This window comes from Corvus cornix, chromosome 14 (genome assembly GCF_000738735.6).
Source record: "Corvus cornix cornix isolate S_Up_H32 chromosome 14, ASM73873v5, whole genome shotgun sequence".
Taxonomy (NCBI): domain Eukaryota; kingdom Metazoa; phylum Chordata; class Aves; order Passeriformes; family Corvidae; genus Corvus; species Corvus cornix.
In genome coordinates this window covers 14,965,241-14,992,406 of record NC_046344.1, presented here as the reverse complement: position 1 = coordinate 14,992,406, position 27,166 = coordinate 14,965,241, and the positions used below count along the sequence as shown (strand labels likewise).

The 27,166-nt window shown below is 59.3% G+C and overlaps 2 protein-coding genes across 6 annotated transcripts; one reads left to right on the top strand and one right to left on the bottom strand.

The window, feature by feature from the left end:
- Positions 1 to 1,410: 1,410 nt before the first annotated feature.
- Positions 1,411 to 16,794, top strand: CCDC78 (coiled-coil domain containing 78). Of its 5 annotated transcripts, none has more exons than XR_005603122.1 (14): positions 1,411 to 1,962; positions 2,193 to 2,321; positions 2,497 to 2,583; positions 2,815 to 2,994; positions 7,531 to 7,674; positions 7,757 to 7,807; positions 8,470 to 8,558; positions 9,280 to 9,358; positions 9,793 to 9,918; positions 10,633 to 10,844; positions 11,381 to 11,552; positions 12,090 to 12,133; positions 15,134 to 15,234; positions 16,177 to 16,262. XR_005603122.1 is itself a non-coding variant. In XM_039560163.1 (14 exons), exons 1-14 carry the CDS (start codon positions 1,930 to 1,932, stop codon positions 16,265 to 16,267), a joined length of 1,641 nt encoding a protein of 546 aa, XP_039416097.1. In that variant the 5' UTR covers positions 1,411 to 1,929; the 3' UTR covers positions 16,268 to 16,794. The 5 variants fall into 5 exon arrangements, 3 of the variants coding, with proteins under 3 accessions (XP_039416097.1, XP_039416098.1, XP_039416099.1); XR_005603121.1 differs by lacking the exon at positions 16,177 to 16,262 and adding an exon at positions 13,752 to 13,818 and having other exon boundaries at positions 11,278 to 11,552; positions 15,134 to 15,217; XM_039560163.1 differs by having other exon boundaries at positions 11,278 to 11,552; positions 16,177 to 16,794.
- Positions 16,795 to 17,066: 272 nt separating this feature from the next.
- On the bottom strand, positions 17,067 to 19,759 carry ANTKMT (adenine nucleotide translocase lysine methyltransferase). The gene is given in 6 exon segments (XM_039560193.1): positions 17,067 to 17,566; positions 18,119 to 18,169; positions 18,659 to 18,799; positions 19,387 to 19,491; positions 19,570 to 19,635; positions 19,637 to 19,759. Coding segments are annotated over 6 exon segments (669 nt in total). The 5' UTR covers positions 19,754 to 19,759; the 3' UTR covers positions 17,067 to 17,377.
- Between the last annotated feature and the right edge of the window lie 7,407 nt (positions 19,760 to 27,166).

The following is a 27,166-nucleotide window of genomic DNA, read 5'->3' as shown; positions in this document are numbered from 1 at the left end:
GGGTGCGACGGGCTCCCCGCGGCTCAGCGAGCCCCCAGCTGACGGGTGGGGCTGCTCCCCCCCCCAAACCGGGGTCTCGGGGTCCAGGACAGCATCCGAGGGGTGGAGGTGCCCATCCTTGGGGTGTCCATGTGGGGCTGGGACCCCTCGGGGGGTGGAGTTGCTGCTCAGCTCCTCCGTGCTCCCGAGCCCCCCCCGAGGCTCCCGAGCTCCCGGCGCCGTGGGCCGGGTGTGAATTCGGCTCCGCGCTGGGTGTGAAGAGACTGTGAATTCTCATCAACACTTTCATTACCTTAATAAAATTACTTCAGGTCTGTTAAGTTCTTTTGCAGAAAAACAAGCCGTAATTGCAGGCTTTGCTCGCTTTCTCCTTCCCCCGAGCCCCCCCAAACGCTCAGCCCCTGCGTCTGGCCTCTGCGGACCTTCCCTGAGGGGCTCTGGGGTCTCCTCCGGCAGCCTGGAACAGGTGAGGAGCTCTGCTTGTCACGGGGCTGCTGTCAGGATGGCCCCTCTTGCTCTCATCCCCTGAGCTCTGACAGATCTAAGGAGTTATTCAGAGCTCTGGGCTTTTTTGAACATCATATTGTCAAAGCTTTTCTTCTGTGGGAGATAGATTCTTACCTAAACTCACCCACTCTACAGAAATAGCAGCAATAATAAGCCTGAAATGAGGAGATTAAGAGCTGGAATTCATTTTAGAATCACAGAAGAGTTTGAGTTGCAAGGGGCCTTTAAAGGTCTCCTGGTCCATCTGATTTTACTCCTCTTCAAGGTTTTCCAGGCTTCCCCACTCTGCCCTGCACTCCCTGCTACCCTCACTCTGACCTTGGAGATTCTGCAAGAACTTTGGGCTGTGGGATTTGTCCCATTCCAGCCTGGCAGGTCCCAGTTTGGAGCCAGCAGCAGCACACAGACCAGCACAGCCCGGATTTAGCAGTCTGGGCTAATCCAGGCTTGTTTCAGTGCATGCTTTGCTTTAAAACGTGTTTTTCCACGCAGCATCTCTGATGTGAAAGGATAAATTGGGAAAGGTCTTTTAGCTGGGGCTGAACTCGGAGATCCTGGGACCTTTTGGGCAGCTCATTGGCACAGGAGGTTCGAGGGCTGCAGAGATCAAGGGAAAGTTGCCTGGAAGCAAACTGGATACTACGGGATGGTCTCGGAGCAGGTGGTTGGATTAGTGGGTTAATTAACAGGTTGATCAGACCTTGGAATCATGGAATGGTTTGGGTGGGAAGGGACCTTAAAGCCCATCCAGTTCCACCCCCTGCCATGGACACCTTCCCCTGTCCCAGGCTGCTCCAAGCCCCATCCAACCCGGCCTTGGGCACTGCCAGGGATCCAGGGGCAGCCACAGCTTCTCTGGGCACCCTGTGCCAGGGCCTGCCCACCCTCCCAGGGAACAATTCCTTCCCAATATCCCATCCATCCCTGCTCTCTATTCACTCTAAATTTCTCCTCTGTTACTTTAAAATCTTTCCCCTTGTTCTATCACCATGGAAAAAGTCACTCTCCCTCTTTGTTGTCAGCCCCCTAAAGCGCTGGAATATCCCTGCACAGGAGCTGGAGGCCAAACCTACAGCCAGGTTTGGGAACAGTCCATGACAAAGGCTGGTACCCCCTCACTGGCAGTATTGCTGCCCTGGGGGTGCTCCTGAGCTGCTGGTTCCAGTCTCTGCTGTGGGCTGAGCTGGGAATACAGAAACCTCCTGGGAAGTGCCATTGCTCTCCCTCTAGCAGCTCCCAGGGTGGCTGTGAGAGTTGGAGCCACCTTAAAACCGAGGTGGAAGCCGCACCCTCTGGTAACCACAGTTGGTAGCAACAGCGCTGGACCTCCCGGGAGACGTTCCTTAGAGATCCTCGGATCCTTCCTTGGCTTCTCAGCCGCTGCCTGCCCAACTCTGTGCAGAGATCCCGGCCTCTGAGCACATGGATCTTGGGATTGTTGCAGAGAATGAGACTGTGAGTACTCTGACAGAGCGCCTCGCTGACTGAAAATTCAGGTATGAAGGTCCACAGCCCTTCCCAGGTCATGGAAGCAGCGCTCTGCCAGGGAAATCCCAGCTACAGGGGAGAAATGGCAGCTGGAAAGCCTGGCTGGAATGCTGGATGTGTTGAACTCTTCCAGCAGTAATGGTGGGAGGGTGGCAGGGGGAGAGGAGGGCTCAGCCGGAGCTGCTCTGCGCCTGCAGGTGCAGCTGGAGGACAGGAACGAGGGGATGCACCACCTTGGAGACCCCCAGGAGGAGATGGGGAAGCTGCCTGGCTCCAAGACAGATTTCCCAGGCAGGATGGTCCTCAGTGAAGAGGAAAAACTGAAGGTAAAACTTTGGGAGTTGGAGAGAACTGAGCTGTGAAGCCGTGTGAGGCCAGTAGAGCCACAGTGGAAAATCTGGGGGGAAATTCCTCCTCTAGAGGGGGATGTGTTGTGCTCAAAACATCACACTGGCCTCAGAATCCATCCACGGCCTTCACCGAATTCTTCCTCTCTCCCAGATTTCCAAAGACCTCGTGGATCTCCAGATCGAGACAAACAAAATGAAGGAGCGTTATGAGACTGAGAACTTCGAACTGAAAAATACGGTACCCACGTTTTGGACTAGCCCATTTCAGCCCTGCCAGTACCTCCATCCAGCTCTGCAGCTCCTACACACCCACCTTGCTGTGCTTGGCATCTTCTCCCGGCTTTAGATGGAGCTGAATTCCGCACCCCCCCCCCCCAGCTCCCCAGATCCCAGGAACTCCCATGAAATCATCTCCCTGTGCTTGCTGCTGGCCTGGGCCACATCTAATCCTGCTGCCTCCCCTGTGCAGCTCCAGGCCCTGGAGAGCCGAGTGCAGGAGCTGGAGCTGTGCAGTGCCAGGGTCACGGAGGAGCGAGATTCCTTGCGGGAGCGCCTGCAGGTCCTGGAGAGCAGCCGGCAGCAGCTGGCGGAGGAGTTCATCATCCTGAAAAGCAACTACCTGGCCCTTGGCAGAGAGCTGGACCAGGAGGTGAGAGAGGCCACAGAGCTCATCCCAGGGATCCCAGCTCCACCTCACATTTCCCTGCTGTGCAGGTACCTTGGTTGGCTTTGGGTTGTGCATCCCTGTCTCAGCTCAGGTCCAGGGAGGCTTCTCATGCAATTGTACAAAGGTTCTTGTTGAGGGGACCTCTCAAAGGCCACCGAATCCACAAAAACCATCCAGTGCCACCCCTGCCATGGCAGAGACACCCTCCACTGTCCCAGGCTGCTCCAAGCCCCAGTGTCCAACCTGGCCTTGGACACTGCCAGGGATCCAGGGGCCGCCCCAGCTGCTCTGGGCACCCTGTGCCAGGGCCTGCCCACCCTCCCAGGGATCAATTCCTTCCCAATATCCCATCCAGCCCTGCCCTCTGGCACTGGGAAGCCATTCTCTGTGTCCTGTCCCTCCATGCCTTGTCCCCAGTCCCTCTCCAGCTCTCCTGGAGCCCCTTTAGGCCCTGCAAGGGGCTCTGAGGTGTCCCTGGAGCCTTCTCTTGTCCAGGTGAGCACCCCCAGCTCTCCCAGCCGGGCTCCAGAGCAGAGGGGCTCCAGCCCTTGGGGCATCTCTGTGGCCTCCCCTGGGCTCTCTCCAGCAGCTCCACGTCCCTCTGCTGTTGGATCCCAGGGCTGGGGCAGCTCTGCAGGTGGGGTCTCACCTGAGGGGGCAGAGGGGCAGAATCCCCCCCTCCCCTGCTGCCCACGCTGGGGGTCAGCCCAGGGCATGGGGGGGTTTCAGGGTCCCAGCACACACGACCAGGACATGTCCAACCCGGAGCCTCTGAGCTGTGCCACGGCACAGCCCGGCCATGGGACTGTCTCCAAGGATTTAATGTAACAGAGCCTCCTTCTCACAGGGTGTGCAGGACCTGCACTCGCAGCGGGGACAGAGCCGGGACAGGGATGGGACAGAGCCAGGACAGGGCTGGGATAGAGCCGGGACAGGGCTGGGACAGAGCTGGGACAGGGCTGGGACAGGGCTGGGACAGGGCTGGGACAGGGCTGGGACAGAGCTGGGACAGAGCTGGGACAGAGCTGGGACAGGGCTGGGACAGAGCTGGGACAGGGCTGGGACAGGGCTGGGACAGAGCTGGGGACAGAGCTGGGACAGTGCTGGGACAGGGCTGTGCCCTCGCTGACCCGCTGCTCGCCCGGCACCCCGCGGGCAGAGCCCTCCCGCTCCCCGGCGGCCCCACGGCGCTGCCCGGAGGTCACGGCGGGGCTGCCCGGGGCCGCTCCCTCCGCGCTGCCAGCGCGCTTTGTTTCCCTTTTTTTCTGCTTGGCTTGCGCAGCCCGCACGTGAATGGATTGGAGCCGTTCTCATTTCGGGCGGCGGCGGGAAGGGGCCCGGCAGCTTTCAGGTCGGCAAGTTTATAAAAACACCGAATTCAAGCAAGTTTCTGATGGTTCCTTAAGAGACAGACTGACTGCTAACTTAGCAATGATTAACCAGAGGCTTTCGGACCCAGATTTGTGTAGTTCTTTGGCTACTTCAATAGCCCTTCCTCTGTCCCCTCCCTCTCCCCCCTCCCGCTTCTCCTTTTTGAATTGGATGGAGTGAGTGACACCCTCCTGCCTGCCTCCCTCCCTCCCTCCCCCAGCAGATAGTTTTGCTGCCTCAGCTCAGTGACCTGGTTTTCCATGCCGAGCTGTGCTGGGAAGACGCGGAGCTGCTGCTTTGGTCCAGTGTGTCTGGATGGTCTCTGGCAGAGCAGGACACAGGATAATGATCATCCGTGAGTTAGTGAGCCTTGTGGAGAGCTCATTTGTCTCCCAGAAGCTGAGAAATGGGAATTTCTTACAAGAATGCGACCTCAGCTCTTGCAGGGGGGTGATCCCACCCCGTGATCCCGCTGGAGCACGAGGCAGAGCCGCTCTGCTCCCGGTTCTGCCAGGCTCAGGGAGGAATAGTTCAGCCATCAGCACTCTCAGCTGCTTCTTGTCCCCAAGGGGGTGCAATATGTCTGTCAAAAATTGGATTTTCAGGCAGCTGACGTCTCTAAATGATGGGTTTAGCAGGTTTTAGTGGTAATAACACACTGCTTTCACATGGATCCTGGAATGTTTCGGAGAGTCAAAGCACGTGGATTCAGTTTTGTGCCTATCTGGGCATCCTGAAGAAACACAGAGTCATGGAATGCTCTGGGTTGGAAGAGGACTTCAAAGCCCATCTCATTCCACCCCCCAGCCATGGGACACCTTCCCCCAGACAAGGTTGCTCCAAGAAGTGGTGAAGCGGGTCCAGAAGCCAGGGGTGAATTCCTTGGATGTCCTCCATATGCCGAGGAATTTACCCCAGCTTCTTGGCTCCGACTCCCAAAAATCCCTGCCTGAAGCCAGAGAGGCTCCGACTTGGCAGCCTGGGACTTGTCGCGACATGGGCCTCTTGCTCATTATTTTCCCAGTGCGGACTTTCCCAAAGGAAATGGGAAAAGCAGCCTGCGGTTCTGCCCCCTCCCCTTCCCCGGCGCTCTTCTGGGGGAGACAATGAACCTTTTACACATTCCCAATTACAAGTGCTACTTGTGACCTTGCCAATATGTTGTCATGGCTGCTTGGCTCAGGAGCAGCTCGGCGAGCTCATTCACGGCCCCTTGTCCGGGGAACAGTCGGAGCCTCTGAATTGTCGCGGCTCCATTGTCCGCGGGATTCACACATCGCGCTGGGTCTGTCCGGCCGCAGGAGCCGGCCTTGCCCAGCCCTTGGGAAGCGCCTCGCAGGAGATGCCAGGCAGGCACTCGGAGCCTGTTTTCTGGCTCGCTGTAAATTCTTCCTTTTCAAGGCTCTGACCTCTCCTCGCTCTCCGTTTCCTTCTCCTTTTGTCCCCCTGGCTCGCGCCGGCTGCGGCGGCAGCCCCGGAGGGGACCCGAACGCGCTCTGGGTTCCACGCCGGGGTTTTCCCTGGAGCTACGCCAGGCTCGGCAGCTCAGGAAAGGCAGCGAAGCCCAACTCCAACCGGGGGTTGCCTCTTTTTTTGTTTTTTGTTTTTTTGGCCAAACCGGTCCTTGTGACCCCTGTGATCAAATTGTCAGGGCTGACAGCTGCAGATGGATCGCTGCGGGCCGGGGAACGAGCGGGCTGTCTCTGCGGGGCTGTCAGGTTTCACAGCTGTATATCTCACCTCTTTGTCATCCTCCTTTCTCCTCGCTCTCCCCCAGCCCACCCCGTGCTATCTTTTGATAAGCTATTCTCTCCACGGATGACTCAGATGACCTCTGCCTCCCATCCTCCCGATTCACTGCCATGGTAACAATTACTCAAGCTTGTCCCCAGTCATAAACCCCATCAAAGCTTTGTTATCTACACAGAAACCCTCCTGGGAGACAAGAATTCCCTCAGTGCTCCTTCCAGATCACCTGTAACAGAGCTTTTCTCATTCAGATCCTCTTCATCTTTTGGAAATGTGTCACTTCACACCAGCGCTGCTTTGAATCTCGCTGCCTACACGGGGCTGTGGGCTGGCTGCTGCTGGGGGGATGCATTCCAAGCCAACTGAGATTATGTCATCCCAGAGGGATGGATGGATGGATGGATGGATGGATGGATGGATGGAGGGATGGATGGATGGAGGGAGGGATGGAGGAGGGATGGAGGGATGGAGGAGGGATGGAGGGATGGATGGAGGGATGGAGGGATGGAGGAGGGATGGAGGGATGGATGGAGGGATGGATGGATGGATGGATGGATGAGGGATGGAGGGATGGATGGATGGAGGGATGGATGATGGATGGAGGGATGGATGGATGAGGGATGGAGGGATGGATGATGGATGGATGAGGGATGGATGATGGATGGATGGATGATGGAGGGATGGATGGATGGATGGATGGATGATGGATGATGGAGGGATGGATGGATGGAGGGAGGGATGGATGATGGAGGGATGGATGGAGGGATGGATGGAGGGATGGATGGATGGATGATGGAGGGATGGATGGAGGGATGGAGGGATGGAGGGATGGATGATGGATGGATGGATGGATGGATGATGGATGATGGATGGATGGATGGAGGGATGGATGATGGAGGGATGGATGGATGGATGATGGATGGATGGAGGGATGGAGGGATGGATGGATGGATGGATGGATGGACAGACGGATGGATGGAGACTTCTCCTTGCCTTGTGGAGCCCAGTGCTGTTCAAAGCTGTTCCATAGGGAAAGACATTCCTGAAGTGTTGGGAAGCTGCTTGGAGGGTGCAGGGTGGGGGCGAGGAGGGGGCTGGAGGCCTGGAGAGGTGATGGCAGAGCTGTGCCCAGGGCTGGCACTGGGACCTGGATTTGAGTGTGAGAGTGAGATGTGCAGAGGGATAATATTCAGTGGGAATAGCCCTGCTGCCTGGCAATGCTCTGCCATGAGAAGCAGAAAATCACCAGTATCCTTGGACATGTGAGACAGAACTAAAATTAAAACTCGACTTGGGGATGGGAGGGGGTACCTGCCTGGAGCACACTCCAGGAGCAGCAGGGCTGTGCTGACCAGAGGGGGATTTCAGAAGCTCTTTCCTTCTCATTTGACCTGGCAGGTGATGAGGAATGAGGAGCTGACCCAAGAGCTGCTCAGCCTGGCCAAAGAGAGCCCCCACCCTGCTGGCTCGGCCCAGCAATCCTCCCCCGAGCTGCGAAGAGGGAGAGCAGCAGGACATCCCCGCTCTGCTCGGAGGGGGAAGGTAAGGGACTCTCTGCCCTTCCACCAGCCCCTTGGAGAACAGGGATCTACCAGGCCCCTTCTTCTCCCTCTCCCCAAACCAGCCCGAAGACGCAGCTGCCCCTGAACACGAGCAGCAGGAGCTGGAAAGAAACGTGAGTGTGTGGGGGTCTGCTGCTGGATCCTTGGGAAGCAGAGGGGGGATTGATTCCAACCGTGGCTGGCACCTCCTGGTGCTAACTTGAGTTCTGTGGATCAGCTGATGCCTTGATTCATTTTAAATCCTTTTTTTAAACTCCACAGTTGCAAAACGAGACGGGAATAACTCCAGATGTGCAGGCAGAGCTGAGGGGGGCAGAGGTGATTCCCTGGGTCCGTGCCCAGCAGGGGGAACACAGACAGGAGTGTAGAAGCCAACAAGTGCAGAGGACACTTTTTTTCCTTCTTTCTCGCACTTGAGAAGGCTGGGGGTGATGAAGCACCCAAAACTGAGAGCGCAGAGATGGTCCCTGCCTCCTCCCCATCTGCAGCCCGTGTGAAACCAGCTTGGGCTCTGCCGCCGGCTCCTGCTGGGAATCTGACTCTCAACGTGAGCATTTCCCTCGGGAGAGCCACACGTGTGCACCTCCACGTGCCCTGGCTGCACACCACACACCATTCCTGCCGTGCAAGAGGGCACCAGTCCCTCCCAGTTAAACCAGTCCTTCCCTCAGCATGTCCCTGCTCAGCTGGACGAGCGCTCAGCTCGAGGTTCTCCTCACGTTGTCCTCTCTTCACTCAGCCTTCTGCCTCATCTTCCTCTTCTTGTGTCCCTCAGTTGCTTGGAAACCAGGATCACATAAAAGTGGAGCTTGAAAAACTGAAGAAAGCCCACGATGAGCAGCAGCAGAAGCTGGAGGAGCGAGTGTGAGTGTTGGGGGCACGTCCCTCTGCTGAGCCAGGTGTTTGTGGGACTTGTTGCAGCTGGATTTGATCCACGGGAGCAGGGGAGGAGGCAGCCTGCCTTTGGGGGGTACAGGGAAGGAATGATGATCCACCCTTGGAAGAAGTGAGGCCTGGAACACCTGATGTTTTCAAGGCTCTTCAGAGAGTCAGCTGTCAGGTTAAAGTTGGTGGTGTTTAGGGACACTTTGAAAATCCTCTGTGACACATAGCAAACGTGTGACAGCCCAGAGATGAATCCAGCCCAGCCCTTACCTCCACAGTGGGTTTTCCATCACCTTGGGATGGGGTTGATGTCCCAGGAAAGGCTGCCCCAGCAGGGACACTACAGGACTCGACCCTCTGAGCTGCGGAGGGTGTTCACCTTTAGCAGGGAGAGATTTTGTGGCACTGCTTGACCCACATTTGGGGGCTGGCAGCTGCTGCTGGGAGGTTTCTGTCATGCCAAAGCAATTTTCTTCCCAAAGCTGGCTGTGTTGGACCTGTGGAGAATCACAGAATCCCGGAATGTTTGGGTTGGAAGGGACCTTAAAGCTCATCCCATTCCACCCCCTGCCATGGGCAGGGACACCTTCCAGTATCCCAGGTTGTTCCAAGCCCCTTCCAAACTGGCCTTGAACACTTCCAGGGATGGAGAAGGAGTTTGGGGGGTTAAAATAAACCCAGCTTCTTCCTGTGTGTCCAGGCTGGCGCTGGGGAAGGAGCTGCAGGAGGCGAAGGGAGCGATCGGGGACAGCCGGCACCGGCTGGCGGAGCAGTCAGCGGTGAGGACGGGCTTCCCTCACCTCATCCGGCTGCCGTGTGCTCCTCCCGAGCTGGCAGGCCTGGGATGCCTTGAATCCAGGTGTTCCAACACCTCTCCCTCTCCAGGGAGCTCGTCACACTGAGGTTCTCCCCGTGCAGTTTCCCCCTGCACGTGGTGGAAGTGCTGCTTGCAAAGGTGGTGGGAGGAATTTTGTTCGCTGGTTTTCAGCAAGACTTGGTGGAATCGCTGGGGTGGGGGGTGGTAAATGACAGAAGGTAGCAGGGGAATAGGGATTATAAACATTTCCAGTGGGTTCCTCTGAAAATCCAGGCCCTTCCCAGCTCTAGAGAAGCCAAATATCTGGAAATGAAGACCCTGGGCTCTTATGGAGCGTCTCAGCTCCCCCTCCTTGGCCAGAGGACAGGGCAGCAGGGTTTCTGTTTGCTGTGCCAGGTGCTGCTCACGTCCCAGAGGCAGCTCCAGGAGGTGGAGGCAGAGAACTCCCGGCTGCAGCTCCGGCTGAAGGAGCTGAACGAGGAATATCGCTCCCGGCTGGCGCAGTACATCAGGGATGTGGCGGTGGGTACCCCCAGCCCAGGGCTCTCCTGGCCTGGGGAGGTGTCACAGAACCATGGAATATCCTGAGCTGGAAAGGACCTACAAGGATCATGGATCCAGCCCCTGGCCCTGCACAGACACCCCAACAACCCCACCCTGGGCATCCCTGGCGGCTCCAAGCACTCCTGGAGCTCTGGCAGCCTTGGGGCCGGGACCATTGCCTGGGGAGCCTGGGCAGTGCTCTTCCACTGGGGGAAGAGTCTTTTCCTAAAATGCAGCCTAAACCTCCCCTGGCACAGCTCCAGCTGTTCCCTCAGGTCTCTCCATGCTGGCACCCTCCTCTTGTAGGCTGCTGCCAATAAATAAGTAAAGAAAGGGGTCTTTTAATCCCTGTAATCTGACCAGGAAAGTCCCAGCAGAAGCTCACAGATAATTTTGTGTGGCCATACAGGAAATCTGTGTGCGGAGGGGGGCTGGTATAGAATGACAGAATAGATCATTCAGTTCCCCTGCCATGGTCAAGGACACCTCCCACTGTCCCAGGCTGCTCCAAGCCCCGTCCAACCTGGCCTTGGACACTGCCAGGGATCCAGGGGCAGCCACAGCTGCTCTGGGCACCCTGTGCCAGGGCCTCACCCTCCCAGGGAACAATTCCTTCCCAATATCCCATCCATTCCCTGCCCTCTGGCAGTGGGAAGGTGTTCCCCCTGGATTCCCCTCTCTGTGCATTTACAGAACTACATGGACAGCAAACCCAGCAGCATGACAGGACATGACAAGGTCCCGGCTGGCCAGGCTGCCATGAAGCACTTTGTGGACAGCATGCTCAGGGATATCCGGGCTTCCTACAAGTCCCGGGAGGAGCAGCTGGCACGGGCAGCACGTGGGTACAAGAAACGCATGAAGGACTTGGCCAAGAAGCACGAGAACCTGCTGATTGCCTATGGGTAAATCTCAGCCACCTCCTCCCTCAGGACCAAGTGGAAAAGCCCCGTAGCACCCACCCTCTGCCCTAGAAAGAGGCAAACACAGCTCCCAGGTGGAGGAGAGGATCTGCAAAGCACATTTATCTCCCTGCTCCCGGCAATGCAGGATCACGCTGCCTCCAGCTGCACATCAGGGTGCTCTGGACCCCATGGAGCTGCTTTGCACATACATTCCTCCCACTTAAAATGCAGGGTGAGAGATGGATCCCACGGTGCATGGTGTGGAAATGCAGAGGTACCACAAATAGCTCCACCTCCCAGCCCGTCCCTGCAGTGCTCTCAGCTCTCTCGGCAGCTTGGGCTGTGGGAAGCAGCAGAAATACTTGTGGTATAAAAGCCACAAATAGCTCTAGGACAAGCTCCCCTCAGAAAGTCTCCCACTTGTCCTTCACAGGTGGCCAGAACCAGCAGGTCCCAGTGAGTGGCACCTTCAGAAGCAGCAGAACTGCTCAGTGATGTCACCCAAAGGAGGGCCTGACCCCTGTGGCTCGTTACAGACTGCAGCGGGAGCAGATCCGCTCCCTGGGGAGCAGTGCCGTGGATTGTGGCCCTGCCGAGCTCCACTTCTCCATCACGGACCCAGAGCTGCTGACAAACAGCTCCCGGGAGCTGAATCGGCTGCGGGAGGAGAAGGCAAAGCTGGAGATGCAGCTCCAGGAGCTGCAGAAGGTGGGGAGCTGGGGCTTGGTGGGAAGAGTTTGTGAGCTGTAGATTCAGCCCCTTCCTGAGGCATTTCTAGGGTTGGTTAGGTTGGCAAGGCCCTCTCAGATCGTCGAGTCCAACCTTTCCCCCAGCACTGCCAAAGCCACCACTGAACCACGTCCCCAGGTGCCACATCCACCCTCTCCCTAAGGGTTTGCTGTGCCCGTGGCACAGGCAGGGAGCACAACAGTCATCTCCTTGTCACAAAATCATGGAATCATGGAGAGATTTGGGTTGGAAGGGGCCTTAAAGCTCATCCCATCCCACCCCATCCCATGGGCAGGGACACCTTCCACTATCCCAGGCTGCTCCAAGCCCCGTCCAGCCTGGCCTTGGACACTTCCAGGGATTGGGAAATGTCCTCCCACTGGGGGGAGGGACCCATCATCCTTAAGGTCCCTTCCAGCCTAACCCATTCCCTGATATGATTTCTCTGAAAGCAGCAGGATCTGGGACTGCAATGGGTTCACGTTCACAGGAATTCTCTTCTTCCTTTGCCTCCAGAAAAGCCTGAAAGAAGCCTCTGCCCTTCCAGTGCCTCGGGAGCAGTGAGTGCTGTTTCTTTCTTGGGATCTCTGTCATTCGCAGTTCTCACGAATGTGTGGATTGAGGGATCTTTTTTGCCTGGGTGGAGGCAGCAAAAAGCAGGGAGAGGGAGCTGCTGGGGCCTGCTGTGGGAAGGAGAGGCAGCTGTCCCCTCGGCACAGCGCTTCCTGCGGGAAGAGAGCTGGGCACTGGGCCTTGATCCAAGAAAGCTCTTAAGCACATATTTGATTTAATGATGTTTTTAGCCCCACTGACCTCTTTAAAAGCCGAAGTTAAGCAGATGCCCAAGTGCTTTGGTGGATCACAACCTGAGAAAGGCCTGTGAGACACCACCAGTTTGGCATGGTCCTGGTTTTCCTCCTTCCCAGTGCGGGAGTTGGGCTGGAACCCTTTGGTGCTGCTGTGCTGGTGCCTCCCTGGCTTCCCAACAAGCCCTGGAGCTGCTAAATTTTGATGGGTCTCTTCCCCCTGCTCCATTATCCTGCTAAAACTCAACCAACTATGGCTGTGGAGGGCTGGAACGAAGCGCAGGAGAAACCTGAGCTGGGGTTTTTCAGCCTTTTAAAAGATGTGGTCACCTAGAAAACATGTCAAATATTCCATTAGCTGGATGCTAGCACTGAGGAGTGGGTCAGTGCCAAAGCCCCTGGGCTCTGGAAGGCTGTCTCGGGCACAAGCTTGAGCCTCAACCAGCCCCGGCCACGTTTTCCACACTGAAAATAGCAATGGTCCATGAGTAAATGCAGTGATTTGGGCAGAGCAAGGCATGGAAAGCCCAGAAGATGAATTTCAGTGATGCATCTCGTCTTTTGGGGTTTCTTTTAACTGCCGAGAGACCCCACACACTTCAAACACTGATGGGTTAATCCGTGCTGCTGCCTTGTTCCTCCAGCTAGAGACAGGAATCCCGGTGTTCCCGCAGCACTCCAGCTCCAATTCCCGCTGCTTCTTGCCTTTATCAGAGAATGGCTTGGGCTGCGAGGGACCTTCAAGCCCAGCTCCTTCCACCTCCCCTGCTGTGGGGGTTTACCAGCTGCACCAATTCCCTGCTTATTGTTCCCTTCTCCCCTTGCTCCCACGAAATCCCAGCCGGGATCTCCCCGTGCCGGGAAGCTGCGGCCAGCGGAGGGAACTGGAGGGAGCACAATGCATTCCTGCCTTCACACAGCCTGAATTCCCGAGCCTCAGATGTGACCTGTATTTTCCTCCCGGAGGCTGGGACGGGCTGGGAAGGGCTTTCCCACGCCGGGCTGTGCAGACAGCTCACCTCTCATGCTCGCTGACCAGAACGGACGGTCCCTGCTCCAAACAGGGGCAGTGCCAGCCTTTGGCACTGATGGCTCCCTGTTGCCACCAAATCCAGCCCCGCAGCGGCAGGTTCAGGACTCTTTCTGCATGGATGTTTTTTGGGACAGCCCCAGGCTGTGGGTGGGGAGTCCCAGGCTGGCAGAAGGGCTGGGACTCCCCGGTGGTGCCGCACACCCTGGGGAAGTTCGGGCACTGGGAGAGGAAAGGTTCCAGTGCTGGGGATTGTGGTGGGATGGGCACCAGTTGTGTGGGATCTGTGGAGGGGCTGGATGTGATGTCTGGGCATGATCCAAACAAGCTGTTCTGTCCCAGGCAGCTGGATGAGGAGGGCTGGGCAGAGGTCAGGAAGCAGCTCCGGGAATTCACACACAACACCCAGGTAAAGGCCTGGAACAGCCCACGGGAGTCAGAGCTCATCCCTCGCCCACATGGCAGAGACGGGGCTGACACGCTGCTCCAGGCTGGAGCGGGGAGACTTCTGTAGAGTCACAGCACATCCTGAGTGGGAAGGGTCCTACCGGGATCATCAATCCAGCCCCTGGCCCTGCACAGACACCCCAACAACCCCACCCTGGGCATTCCTGGCAGCGCTGTCCAAACGCTCCTGGAGCTCTGGCAGCCTCGGGGCCGTGCCCATTCCCTGGGATCACTTTCCATGGAGCCCTGCTGTGGCTTTGGCCTCAGCCCTCCAAGCGATGCTGGCAGGTCCCAGCTGGAGGTGTCTCAAGGCTCCACTGTCCCTGCTACCAAAGGAAGCAGAGCAGCCCCTAATCACTCCTGCCTGCATTTCAGAACAACCTTCTGGCATCTCTGTTACAAACTGGGGCTGATTGTCCCCCTGTGCTGGCATTGCTGGGACACCTCCAGTCCTGGGGGCACTTTTGGGCCCATCATGACAGGACGGACACTGAGGGGCTGGAGCATGTCCAGAGAAGGGAACAGAGCTGGGGAAGGGGCTGGAGCCCCAGGAGCGGCTGAGGGAGCTGGGAAAGGGGCTCAGCCTGGAGCAAAGGAGGCTCAGGGGGGACCTTGTGGCTCTGCACAAGTCCCTGACAGGAGGGGGCAGCCGGGGGGGTCGGGCTGTGCTGCCAGGGAACAGGGACAGGAGGAGAGGGAACGGCCTCAGGCTGGGCCAGGGGAGGTTTAGGTTGGATATTGGGGAAATTCCTTCATGGGAAGGGTGGTCAGGCACTGGCACAGCTGCCCAGGGCAGTGGTGGGGTCACCATCCCTGGGGGGATTGAAAAGGCGTGTGGATGTGGCACTTGGGGCATGGGTCAGTGGTGGCCTTGGCAGTGCTGGGTTAACACCTGGATTCTAGTGGGCTTTTCCAACCTCCACAATTCCAAGATTCTTTAATTCTATTCGACCTGGTTCAAGCCTAGGCTGAATCTGAGTCAGCTCCCCAGTCTAGTTCCTGCTGGGTGCAGGGATATTCACTCCCATGTCGTGGCTTTCCCTGTCCAGAGCAGCCTGAGGAGGTGCTCCACCATTCCTGGGGGTGTCAAGCTGAACAGCTGCACTGGGTGTATCTCTGTGGCCAAAGGAAGGGAGGTGTCGTGGCTGAGAGGTCGGAGTGGTGGGCAAGTGGTCAGAAGGTCGGACTCACCCAGCAGAGAGGGGCTGAGCAATCACTCCCATCTCACAGATCCCGCTTTTTCCCCATGTTTTTTCCATGTTTCTTTGCCCCTCCAGGAGGATCTGGAGCAGGAGAGGAGCCAGCTGCTGACCCGGGCTGTGGTGGCAGAGGAGCAGGTGTCGGAGCTGCAGGAGTACATAGATCAGCACCTTGCCAGGTCAGCTGAGGGATCCCCCCTCGTGCTCCTGCTTCCTCTCCCAGGCTCGGTGCCAGTGACATCCCCGTGCCCGCTGCTGACCCTGGCACAGCGCTGCCAGCACAGCCAATGTCCCACTGCTCCTCCAGCTGTGCAGGCAGCTGTCACCACCTCTTGTCCTACAGTGCAGCAGGACAGACATGCCCTGCCACAGGTGTCCTTCCCTGCGTGCTCACCTGTCCCTGGGAGGAATCAGAATCAAGGAATGGATTGGGTGGGAAGGGGCATAAATGATCACCCAATTCCCCTGCCACGGGCAGGGACACCTTCCACTGGCCCAGGTTGCTCCAAGCCCCAATGTCCAGCCTGGCCTTGGACACTTCCAGGGATCCAGGGGCAGTCCCAGCTGCTCTGGGCACCCTGTGCCAGGGCCTCCCCACCCTCACAGGGAAAAATTCCTTCCCAATATCCCATCCATTCCCTGCCCTCTGGCAGTGGGAAGCCATTCCCCATGCCCTGTCACTTTATGCCATTGTCCCAAGTCCCTCTCCTGCTCTCTTGGAGCCCTTTTAGGCCCTGGAAGGGGGTCTAAGGTCTCCCTGGAGCCTTCACAGGAACCTAAAACCTAAAGCCTAATCTAAAGTCTAAAACCTTTAGAGTTCTCTTTTTCACAGGTTCTAATCTAAGTCCTCCAGCAGCCCCTGATCTGTGTTCCCCTCTCCATGGCTCATCCTGCTCTGGAGCAGGGAGCACAGCTGGGAAGGGCAGGGAAGGGACAGGACACAAGCAGTGTCAGAGCACGATCCACCTGCCCCAGCCGTGAGCTCGGGTCAGGCTCTGCCCGTACCTGGCAGAGCCCATCAACACCTTTTCCTCGGGACAGGCTGTGGGATCGACGTGCCAGGCTCAGCCCTAGGCATGGCTCACTGGCACCAGGTGGTGACAGTGCCACTCCCACTGCAGGTACAAGCAGGAGATCCTCCGGCTGCGGAACGCTGAGAGCAGCGAGGTGCCCCAAGCGCCCCGCGCCAGGACCGCCAGCCACCAGCCATAGCAGCCCCAGCCTTGGGAACACCAGCATCCCAAGGCAGGTCTGCGTTTTATGGACTGCCAGGCAAGGATCCTGCCCGGGCTGGGAGCTGGGAACAGCGAGGGAACCCACGTGGGTGTTCCTGGTCTCAAGTTCACAGGACTCAAACGAGACAAGACAATTGCGTCTCGTCCATCCCCGGCCACCCGCCGGCCGCGGGAATTCTGCTCCTCCCTGAGCATGCCTCGGACACGGGGTCAGCTTCCCAGGCAGCTCTTTACTGCTGGGCTGCAGGGACAGGTTCCTGCTCTGGCTGTAATGTTTTTCCTGGATGAGAGCTGGACCTGGACCAAGGGCTGCTCCTGCCTTGCTCCCCTCGTGGCTCCTGTGAGACAGAGCCAAGGCTGGCTCAGGCCAGGATTCGTTCTGGGGTTGGACAAAGGAATGAGCTGCTCTTTTACTGGGAGGGTGGTGAAAGGTGCCCAGAGAGGCTGTGGCTGCCCCTGGATCCCTGGTAGTGTCCAAGGCCAGGCTGAACAGGGCTTGGAGCAGCCTGGGATAGGGAAAGGTGTCCCTGCCCATGGCAGGGGGTGGAACGGGATGAGCTTTAAGGTCCCTTCCCACCCAACCCATTCCATGATTCTGTGACTCTGTGGTGGGAAAACCCCATTTTCCTCTGTGTTTGAGTGGAAAATGGAATATTATATGGCTGAGCAGGGCCTAACTGATCCTTCACACGGTGAGCTGGAAATGGCAGAGCAAAGCCCGAGTCCAGGAGCAGCAGCTGCTCCAAGTCCAGCAGCTCAAAGACAAAGCAAAAACCTCAGAGGAACAATCAACCAAAACTTTATTTTAAAAAATTAAATAGAAATAAAGTAGCAATCGTCCAGAAAGAGGCACTGGAGCTTTATTCCTTAAATCCTGCGTTAACCCCAGGATTTCTAGGTCTCATTTTCTCCTCCCTTGCTTTGCTCAAACTCTTTGGAAAAATGCAAGACTGCCACCCTGCAAGGCCCCAGGACAAATGCTGGCCAAGCACTGCTGTCCTGAGCTGAGCCAACGGCTGGACAGGCTCTGACCCTCAGTGCCAGGCTTAATGAGGCTGGTGTTAAACTGGGCTTAACGAGGCTGGGGTCAGATCCGGCTTCCCTGGGCGCTGCCCTGCGCTTCTCTCCGCACCTCCTTCATGTCATAGGCCCAGACCTGCTCCAGCCCCTGCCCCAGGGTGCTGCTGGGGGTCCAGGAGGGGAAGGGGAAGCGTCCAGCCACCACTCGGGCGTCGTCAGGCAGTTCTGCCAGGAGCTTGGTGGCCAAGGGAGGTTTCTGGGGAGAGAGACACAGCCAGGGACAGGCAGCCTTAGGACACGGTCACACAGTGGCAGTGCCACCAGGGACCATGGGGCAGCTTCTGGGGCATCAACCAAAGCTGGTACTGGCCCTGTGTAAGGCTGGGACTTGGAGCAAGAGATGAGCAGCAGGACAGGAGGAAACAGCCTCAAGTTGCACCAGGGGAGGTTTAGGTTGGATATTGGGGAAATTCCTTCATGGGAAGGGTGGTCAGGCACTGGCACAGCTGCCCAGGGCAGTGGTGGAGTCACCAGCTCTGCAGGGATTTAACAGACATGGACGTGGCACTTGGGGACAGGGGTCAGTGTGGCCTTGGCAGTGCTGGGGGAATGGTGGGACTCCATCTCAGAGGGGTTTTCCAACCTAAATGATTCCATGATTCTGTAAATCCAAATGCTGTGCAGCACCAAAGCACTCACCCACAGCGATGCCCACTTGGCCTTACTCCATCCCAGATCCCCTTTTTTCCCCAAGAAAATCCCCCTTGAGCTGGCCCAGAACCACTCGGGGTGTGAGGGACTGACTCACCACACTGGGGGCCAGGAACACGATCACATTGTGGCAGTCGGAAAGATTCACCTTAAACAGAAGGAAAAGGGGAATCACAGGAGCAACAGGCAGAGCAGGAACAGCTTTTTGAGTGTCCAAGCCTTGTGGGTGATCTTTGGAACCTTGGAGGGAGCAAAGATGCCCCAAAATGTGTGGGATGGGGAAGTGTGAGTGTAAAAGTGGCACCTCTTGGAAAACACCTGCCTCCAGCACCATCCCAGAACCACATTCCCTGATGGATTCTCTCTGGTCAGGCTGCAAACACCTTCTGTCAGCCTGAGAAGCTCATCACTGCAGGTGACCCTGTCAGTAGCACCCAGACCTCTCCTCAGAGCTGCTCCAAGCAGCAGAACTGGCTGTCCCAGCTGGCGTTCCCCTGGAAAGAAGGATCATTTTCCACCTCCCAGGAGCAGCGTGGGATGGGGAAGGATCAAGCAGCCATCAGCAAATCCATCCTGGAGATGCAAACCGAGCTCTGGCCCTGCCCTGAGCGCATCCAGACCCTCAGGATGTTGTTACCTTCCACAGATCCTTCTTCACGAAGGAGACCTTCCCATGGTACCCGGCCTTCCAGGCACGGTAGTTGGCGAGACACAGCAGCCAGGGGTTGAGCTCATAGCCCAGGGCTGGCCTCAGCCCCTGCCTGTGAGCCTCGAGCACCTGGAGAGGGAGACAGGGAGGGCTGGAAATCAAACCATCTCAGTGCTGGGTCTGGGAGAGGATTTGGGTGGGCAGGGGCTGTTGCCCAGCTCCACTCAACCCATCCTGCTGGCTCCCGGGCAGGGTGACCTCGGTGCTCAGCACCACTCAGAGCCCTTATTCCCACCTGCTCCCTGCATGTGATGTCTTTTAGGACTGTTCAAGACCACTTATGACCATCTAGAGCCACCCTGGACTCCCTATGACCATCTAGAGCCACCCTGGACCACCTAGGACTGCTTAGAACCACCTGGGGCTGTTTAGAGGGTCACCTAGGACAACCTAGGACCATTTAGGACCATCTAGGGCCATCTAGGGACACCTAGGACTATCTAGAGCCACCTAGAGCTGTCTAAGACAATCTAGGACCCTCTGGGACTACCTGGGATGGTCCTGGACCGTAGCCAGGAGGGCCACCCAGAAGCACAGCCAGAAGCCAGGCAGCAGCCGGGTGGGGGTCTCCCCTCCGCCTCCCCGTGCGCGCTGCCCCCCTCGCTGCCCTTCGCCCACCCTGGACACCCCAAACCCCCCCAGGACCCAGCCCTTACGAGCCGTCCATCTCCGGATCCCAGATCCACGGTCTTCCCGGCGCGCCCCCGCAGCAGTGCCAGGGCGTTGGCCACTTGCCGGGGGCTGGAGGGCTGGTAGGGCACCTAGGGGGCACAGGGGGGTCGGGGTGGGTCAGGGTGCGGGGGTCGGGGATGGACGGCTCTGGGGGGGTGTCGGGGTACCTGCAGGCGCAGGGGGACGCGGCGGAAGCCGGGCATCAGCAGCACGGCCCAGGTGGCCCATGCGGCCCGCCCCGCTGGCCACGGCCAGGGCCAGCAGCCCCCGGCCGCCCAGCGCGCCCCCGGGCCGTGCCCAGCCCGGCTCCCCCAGCTCGCCCGGCTCGCCCGGCTCCCAGCACGGCTCCATGGCCGCCGGAAGGGGAGGGGAGCCCGGCCGGGCGCCTTCCGCCGGGAGCGGCTCCGGGGCAGCGGGGGACGCGGCTGGAGAGGGCGGGGAGGGCACTGCTCCGGCACGGGGACACGGGGCCGGGGGGACGGGAAGGACACGGCTCCGGCACGGGACGGACACGGCTCCGGGGGTCCGCGCTGCCCCCGCCCCCGGGGCTGCGTCTGCGGGGCGGCAGCGCCCGTGGGGGGCACGGGGCGGCACAGCCGTGCGGGGTTGTGTGCGGGTGTGCACGGCTGTGTGTGTGTGCACAGCTGTATGTGTGTGTGTGTGATCACAGCTCTGTGCGGGTGTGCACAGCTCTGTGTGTGTGAGCACAGCTCTGTGTGTGTGTCTGTGAGCACAGCTCTGTGCGGGTGTGCATAGCTCTGTGTGTGTGAGCACAGCTCTGTGTGTGTGTGTGTGATCACAGCTCTGTGCGGGTGTGCATAGCTCTGTGTGTGTGAGCACAGCTCTGTGCGGGTGTGCACACCTCTGTGTGTGTGCGTGCACAGCTGTGTGTGTGTGTGTGTGTCTGTGATCCCAGCTCTGTGTGTGTGTGCACAGCTCTGTGTGTGCATCTGTGTGTGTGTGATCCCAGCTGTGTGTGTGTGTGTGAGCACAGCTCTGTGTGTGTGTGTGACATCCCAGCTGTGTGTGTGTGTGATCACAGCTGTGTGTGTGTGTGATCCCAGTGCTGTGTGTGTGCACAGCTCTGTGTGTGTGTGTGATCACAGCTCTGTGTGTGTGTGTGATCCCAGTGCTGTGTGTGATCACAGCTCTGTGTGTGTGTGTGATCCCAGTGCTGTGTGTGTGCAGAGCTGTGGTTGCTCAGGCGCAGTTCTGCACAGCTGTGTAAACGCGGCCGTGTAAAGCTGTGAATCGTGGTGAATGGCCGTGTGCTGCTCTGTGTGTGTGTGTGTGTGCACGGCTGTTGTGAGCAGCGGTGTGCCACTGTGTGCTGCACACCATGGGTGCGGCTGTGTGCTCCTGGGAGTAGCTGTGTGTGTGTGCACAGTGTGCCTGGAGGAGCACAGCTGGGGGAGGGTGTGAGTGACTGCAGCCGTGTGTGTGCTTGTGCGTGGCTCTGCGGTTGTGCGTGGTCGTGCGCGGTTGTGCGCGGCCTCGTGCGGCTGTGCGTGACTGAGCGTGGTGGTGTGCAGGTGTGACTAGTGGTTGTGCATGGTTGTGTGTGTCTGTGCGCTGCTACACACAGTCCTGTGTGCTTGTGCAGGGCTGTACACGCTGTGGGAAGGGTTGTGACGGCTGCGTGTGGCCGTGCACGGCTGTGCAGAGATGGACACGGCTGTGTGGAGCTGTGAGTGTTTGTGTGCGGTTGTGCAGGGCTGGGAGGGGCTGTGTGTGACTGCCCAGGTTTGTGCAGCTGTGAGAGGCTGTGCAGTAGTGCACAGTTATGTGTTTGCAAGCTGTGGCTGTGCACGGTTTTGTGCACCTGTGTGTGGCTGTGCGCAGGTGAGGAGGGCTGTGAACGGTTGTGTGCAGTCGTGCATGGTCCTGCATGGATTCGTGCATGTGTGGTCACTGCAGCTGTGCGCAGCTGTGTGTGGTTGTGCACAGCTGTGCCCCGTTTTGTGCAGCTGTGTGTGGCTGTGCTGGTGCATGGACAGGCAAAAGTGAAGCTGGGAATGGTTGTGCACAGTTGTGTGTCTGGTTGTGCACAGTTGTGTGTCTGGTTGTGCACGGTGGAGCGCAGTTGTGACCAGCTGTGCACAGCTGTGCATGGGGCTGTGGGCTGTGCACACCCGTGTGGGGCTGTTGGGGGGCTGTGCACACCCGTGTGGGGCTGTTGGGGCTCTGCACACCCGTGTGGGGCTGTTGGGGGGCTGTGCACACCCGTGTGGGGCTGTTGGGGGCTGTGCACACTCATGTGGGGGCTGTTGGGGCTGTTCACACTCAGGGGGGATTGTTGGGGCTGTGCACACCCGTGTGGGGCTGTTGGGGGCTGTTCACACTCATGTGGGGCTGTTGGGGGCTGTTCACACTCAGGGGGGACTGTTGGGGCTGTGCACACCCGTGTGGGGCTGTTGGGGGGCTGTGCACACTTGTGTGGGGCTGTTGGGGGCTGTTCACACCCGTGTGGGGCTGTTGGGGGCTGTTGGGGGGCTGTGCACACTCATGGGGGGCTGTTGGGGGGCTGTGCACACCCGTGTGGGGCTGTTGGAACTGTGCACACCTGTGGGGGGCTGTTGGGGGCTCTGCACACCTGTGGGGGCTCTGCACACCCGTGTGGGGCTGTTGGGGGCTGTACACACCTGTGGGGGCTCTGCACACCCGTGTGGGGCTGTTGGGGGGCTGTGCACACCCGTGTGGGGCTGTTGGGGGCTGTTCACACCCGTGTGGGGCTGTTGGGGGCTCTGCACACCTGTGGGGGCTCTGCACACCCGTGTGGGGCTGTTGGGGGGCTGTGCACACCCGTGTGGGGCTGTTGGGGGCTCTGCACACCTGTGGGGGCTCTGCACACCCGTGTGGGGCTCTGCACACCCGTGTGGGGCTGTTGGGGGCTGTGCACACCCGTGTGGGGCTCTGCACACCCGTGTGGGGCTGTTGGGGCTGTGCACACCCGTGTGGGGCTGTTGGGGGGCTGTGCACACCCGTGTGGGGCTGTTGGGGGCTGTTGGGGGGCTGTGCACACCCGTGTGGGGCTGTTGGGGCTGTGCTGCCTCAGCCTGGGGCTTTCCTGCTGTGAGGCAGCAGCGACTGTGGGAACATTCCAGGCGCTGGGATGCGGGGGGGCAGCCAGGCCCCGCAGCCCCTGCCCACCCCCAATTAGTGACCCCCCCATGCCGCCCCAAACGCGGGAACAGCGCCCGTTCAGAAGGGCACAAAGGGCCGCAGCCACATGTCACCAGGGATGTCACTGCTGTCACCTCCCCCCGCTCTCCCCTCAGCCTGTGGGTCAGTATTTGTGGGGTTCCTGGGGGTCCCACTCCAGCACCATATCAGGGTGTCCCCTGAGAGCCTGGGGGGGCTGGTGGCACCCCATGTCCTTGCCAGAGGACCACCAGCCTCATCACATGCCTCGGTGTCCCTGGGGGCATTGCCAGCGGAGAAGAGAACCCCGCACCATCCTGGGAATGGCTTTGGGGTGCAGGGAGGCAGAATTGGGGAGTGGGATTCCCATCTCCTCAGTGCTGGGGCCAGCACAGCCCCCCTGGAGCCCCTGTTTGCAGAGGAGCCAGGAGTGGAGCTGCCGGAGGCAGCACGTGGCCCTGCTCCCACCTCACTTGGTTTGTGGGAACCGAGTGGGATGAGGATGCACACGCACCCACACGCACCCCCACGTGTTCTACCCCCAGACACTCACAGCTCAGGGCACTTCACAACCACCAGACCCCATTAATCACATTCCCAGGAGCAGCAGTGGGGCTCCAACAGGGAGGTGAAGCTGCCGCCAAAATACATCCCAGGGCTGTTCCCTCCCAGCCCCCCCAAAGGGCCCAGTGTGGCCAAATCAGGGGTCACGGGGATCACCCTGATTTTCCGGTTCCTGCTTTTTCTTGCTGGCAGGTGGAGCTGGTTAAAGCAGAAAATCCAGGGAAATCGGAGCTGGGGGAACAGGGGGGCCAGGGGGCTGCGGAGGAGGAGGAGGAGGAGGACAGTCCGTGGGGATGAGCCGGTCCCTGGAGCAGCCCAAGGGCCCCTGTGGTGCTGCAGAGCAAATTAATTACGGCAGCGATTCCCAGGCAGGGCTGAGCCCTCCTCGCTGGGCCCCTGGGATTTAGCAGGGGGGCGGCCGATCCCCTCCTGCCCCAGCCCCGGGGTGCCCGCAGCATCTCGGAGCGCCGGGACGAGCAGGTGGCCGTGCGAGGGGACCAGTTGCGATGTGTCACTGGAGCCAAAGAGCTTTTAATCCTCCTCTTTCCAGGGCAGCTTCCCCCGCCGGGGCCGCGGCGGCTGCAAAGCAGCCCTGACCGCCAGGAATTTGTCGCTATGTGCTGGGAAAGCCGCTTCTCACCAGCTGTCGGCAGCCGGACGCGCCGGGCGCAGGCGCGGGGGACGGGGGTGAGGGGCCGTGGGGGCCCCGCTGCGGGCCAGGGTCCGGCTCCAGCCCCCAGCATCCCTCCCCGCACCGGGATGATGCTGGCTTGGCTTTGTCCAGGTCAAAGGATGGGGGCTGGAAGCAGACCTGATGCCGGGGTTTGGGGTGCAGCTCCCCAAAGGGCGGCAGGGCTGGCAGGGAAGTGTCCTCAGAGTCATGGAGTTTTCGCTTCTCCTCTTGCCAAGGGCTGTGGGGTAGAGCCCCAAAGTCCTCGTCCTGACCCTCTGGGGCATCGTGAACCCCAGGGGCTTCATCCTGAGCTTATGGGGTGTCCCCAAACTCCAGCGGCATCATCCTGACCCTGTGGGGTATCCCTGAGCTCCAGGGTCTTTATCCTGAGCTAATGGGGCTTCCCCTGGTCCCAGGGGCATCATGCAACCCTCTAGGGCACTTAAACCCCGGGACCTCATCCTGACCCTATAGGGCATCTCTGAACCCCAGGGACATCATCCTGACCCTACTGGGGATCCCCTGATCTCAGGGCCACCCCCCTGCCCCATGCCAGCTCCTGGGCTCTGGGGTGCCACAGGCAGGGTGGGAAGGCGGCCCGGGGGTCCCTGGGGGTCCCCACTCGGTGCTGGGGGCCACAAGAAGGGCTGAGCGGGCCCGGCCGCCTTTGTGCCTCCCCTTTGTGCCCCGCGATTCACACGTTCGGGCTTTTATCCGGCAGCCGGGAAGGAGGAGGGCGAAGGGAGCAGGAGAGGGGGGAGAAGGGCTGGAGGGGGGAAATGGCGGGAAACGGCGACTCCCTTTGTGTGACAGGGATGGGGACAGGGACCGGGGACACCCGGCAGTGCCACCACTCTGTGTTTTGGCATCCCAGTGTGGACGCCCACCCACAGCGGGACCGAAGGGCTCCACAGTCCCCAGAAGGTTCCCCGATCTGGGATGTGTGGATGCCTGGGCCCACAATGGGGCCGATCCCATGGAATGAGGAGCCCCAGGCAGCTCCCTGGGCACATCTGCACCGAGGGAGCTGTTTTGGGGCGCTGCTCTCCGAGGCTTCCCCAAACCCCACCTCGTGTGGGGCAGGGTGATGAGTGGGGGGGCTTTCGGAGCAGGTCTGGCTGGACGATGCCCATGGATGCTGCAGGAGGCTGTGCCCCGTGGGCACCATGGTACCACAGGCAGGGCCACCCTTCCCTGTGCTCACAGGGTGCTGCCACAGCCCCTCACCATGGTCACCCCTCTCCAAGCCCCTCCTGGCCCCCCAGCTCCCCCTATGTCCCCCACCCCCTCCCCTCACCGTGCTACCTCACACCACATTTTCTATCCTCCTGTGGAGGAAATATTCCCCGGGATGGAGTTTGTCTCATTGTGTTTTCACCGTTCACGGCCTTGCTCTGTGCCAAGAGGCTGGGCAGGAATTTGGCTTGGCCAGGGCTGGGCTCTGATTTCGGGGAAATGCTCGGGTGACCAGTCCTGGAGCGACAGAGATCCCAGAGCTGTGGGGTTCCATCTGCTTCCCTTGAGCCACAGGGAAGGGCTGTTATCCCCGTCTCAGAGCAGGGAAACTGAGGCACAGGCTACCTGGTTATCCCGTGGGATGATCCCTTAGGAAGCATCAGCGCCCTGGCCGGGGCCCAGCGCAGTGGGAGGCGACAGCCGGGGGAAGCGAGGGCAGGGCGGCCCAACCTGACACGGGGCAGAGGGCACCAAAAACTGCCCAAAAACCTCTGTGGCAGAGCACGAGCAGAGAACAGCCCTTTCCGCCGCAGCACAACGAGCTGCTTCGGCCAAATAAGCAGATTGGAAGAAAAACAAGAGATTTTGCTGCTGGATAGAAAAGCACCGGATGTTCCGTGCGTTAAAGGCCGTCCTTTAGCCGAGAGGAATGTGCCGGATTGCGGCGGGGTCGGAGCAGCCGTGATTTACCCCCGTGCATACAGAGGATGCCGTGGGCAGCACAATTCCCTTTGCACCTCATTTATTGCTTTTCCAGCCTCGTTTTTTCCTCCTCCGCTGGATTTCCCACTCCTTCCCCCTTCCCCCTGCCTCGCTTGGCTCCTGCTCGCTGCCAAAATCCAGGAGGATGCTGGCATCCTCCAGCGCCCAGCATGGAGCATCAGCCTCCCCAGGGCCAGATCTTGCCCTCAGAGCCCAGCCCGGCCCCAAAATGGGGCAGTAAAAAGGATAAAATCAAAATATCTAAGTATAAAATCGGCAGTAAAGCATAAAGTAAGCTACAAACGCTTCTCAAGGGAAAACATGTGTTGTGTATCAAACCCACCAGGATCTTATCACAGCCAGATCATTCTATACACACACACATACAGATATTTATATTTAACTAAGCTCCAAAGCCCACAGCATTCCTTGGAAACTTTTTTTTTGGCAAGGAAAAGCACATTGTGGTCAGCAGAGGCACCGAATGCTCGGCAGTTCGTCCTGGCTGGTGATATTTGAAAAGGTGTTCTTGAAACAAAACTGAAAGATGTTAAGTACAAGTAGACGTGTGCAGGAGCTTGGCTTGGGTGGGTTTGGGGGGCTTCGAGGGGTTTGGGGGGGGCTCAGGGGCTGGGATTTCCTGTGCTGAGCACCTGTGGCATCACTGGTGAGGAGGAAAGGTCCCTGGTTGGGGGTCCTGTGCCCCATCCCCAGCTGGGGGTCCCATGTCCCATCCCTGTCCAGGGGTCTTGTCCCCCTCACCACCCTGAGGGATGCCAGCACAGCAAGAGAAGGAGCCAGAGGCAAGAGGCTGAGATTCCCACATCCCATCCCTGGCTGGGGGGCTCCTGTGCCCCATTCCCAGTGGAGATTCCCACATCCCATCCCTGGCTGGGGAACCCATGTCCCTTCCATGACTGAGAGTCCTGTTCCCCATCCCCATCCGGGATTCCCATGTCCCATCCCTGTCCAGAGGCCCCGTTCCCTCACCATTCCCAGGGAAGCAGCGCAGCCGGAGGAGCGGAGCCAGTGGTGGGGGCTGGAGGGCAGCGGCGGGTGGAGGAGGGGCAGGGTCGGGATGCTGGCGCGGCACAATCCGGCACAATGAGGCCTTGTGGCCGGTGGCTCTGACAAGAATCAGTCCTGACAGCAGCTCCACCAGCGGGGTCACCCAGCCGGCACGGGGCCACCCGCCCCCGGCCCCCACACCCAGGGATACCCAGGGAGAGGGACCCCGAAGCGACCCGTCCTGGGGATCACCGGGATGTAGGATGTGCAAACAGCAACAAATCTCTGCATACAGAGAGATATGCGAGTATCAGGGCTGTTTGCAGCCCCATGGGAGGCAGGGTCACAGCTGGAGCTGGCACAGGGGGAAGCAGGTGGCACACACCGCAGTGCCTGTCGGTGAACGTCCCGCTCGGCGCGGTAAAAACAGGAGCCACACG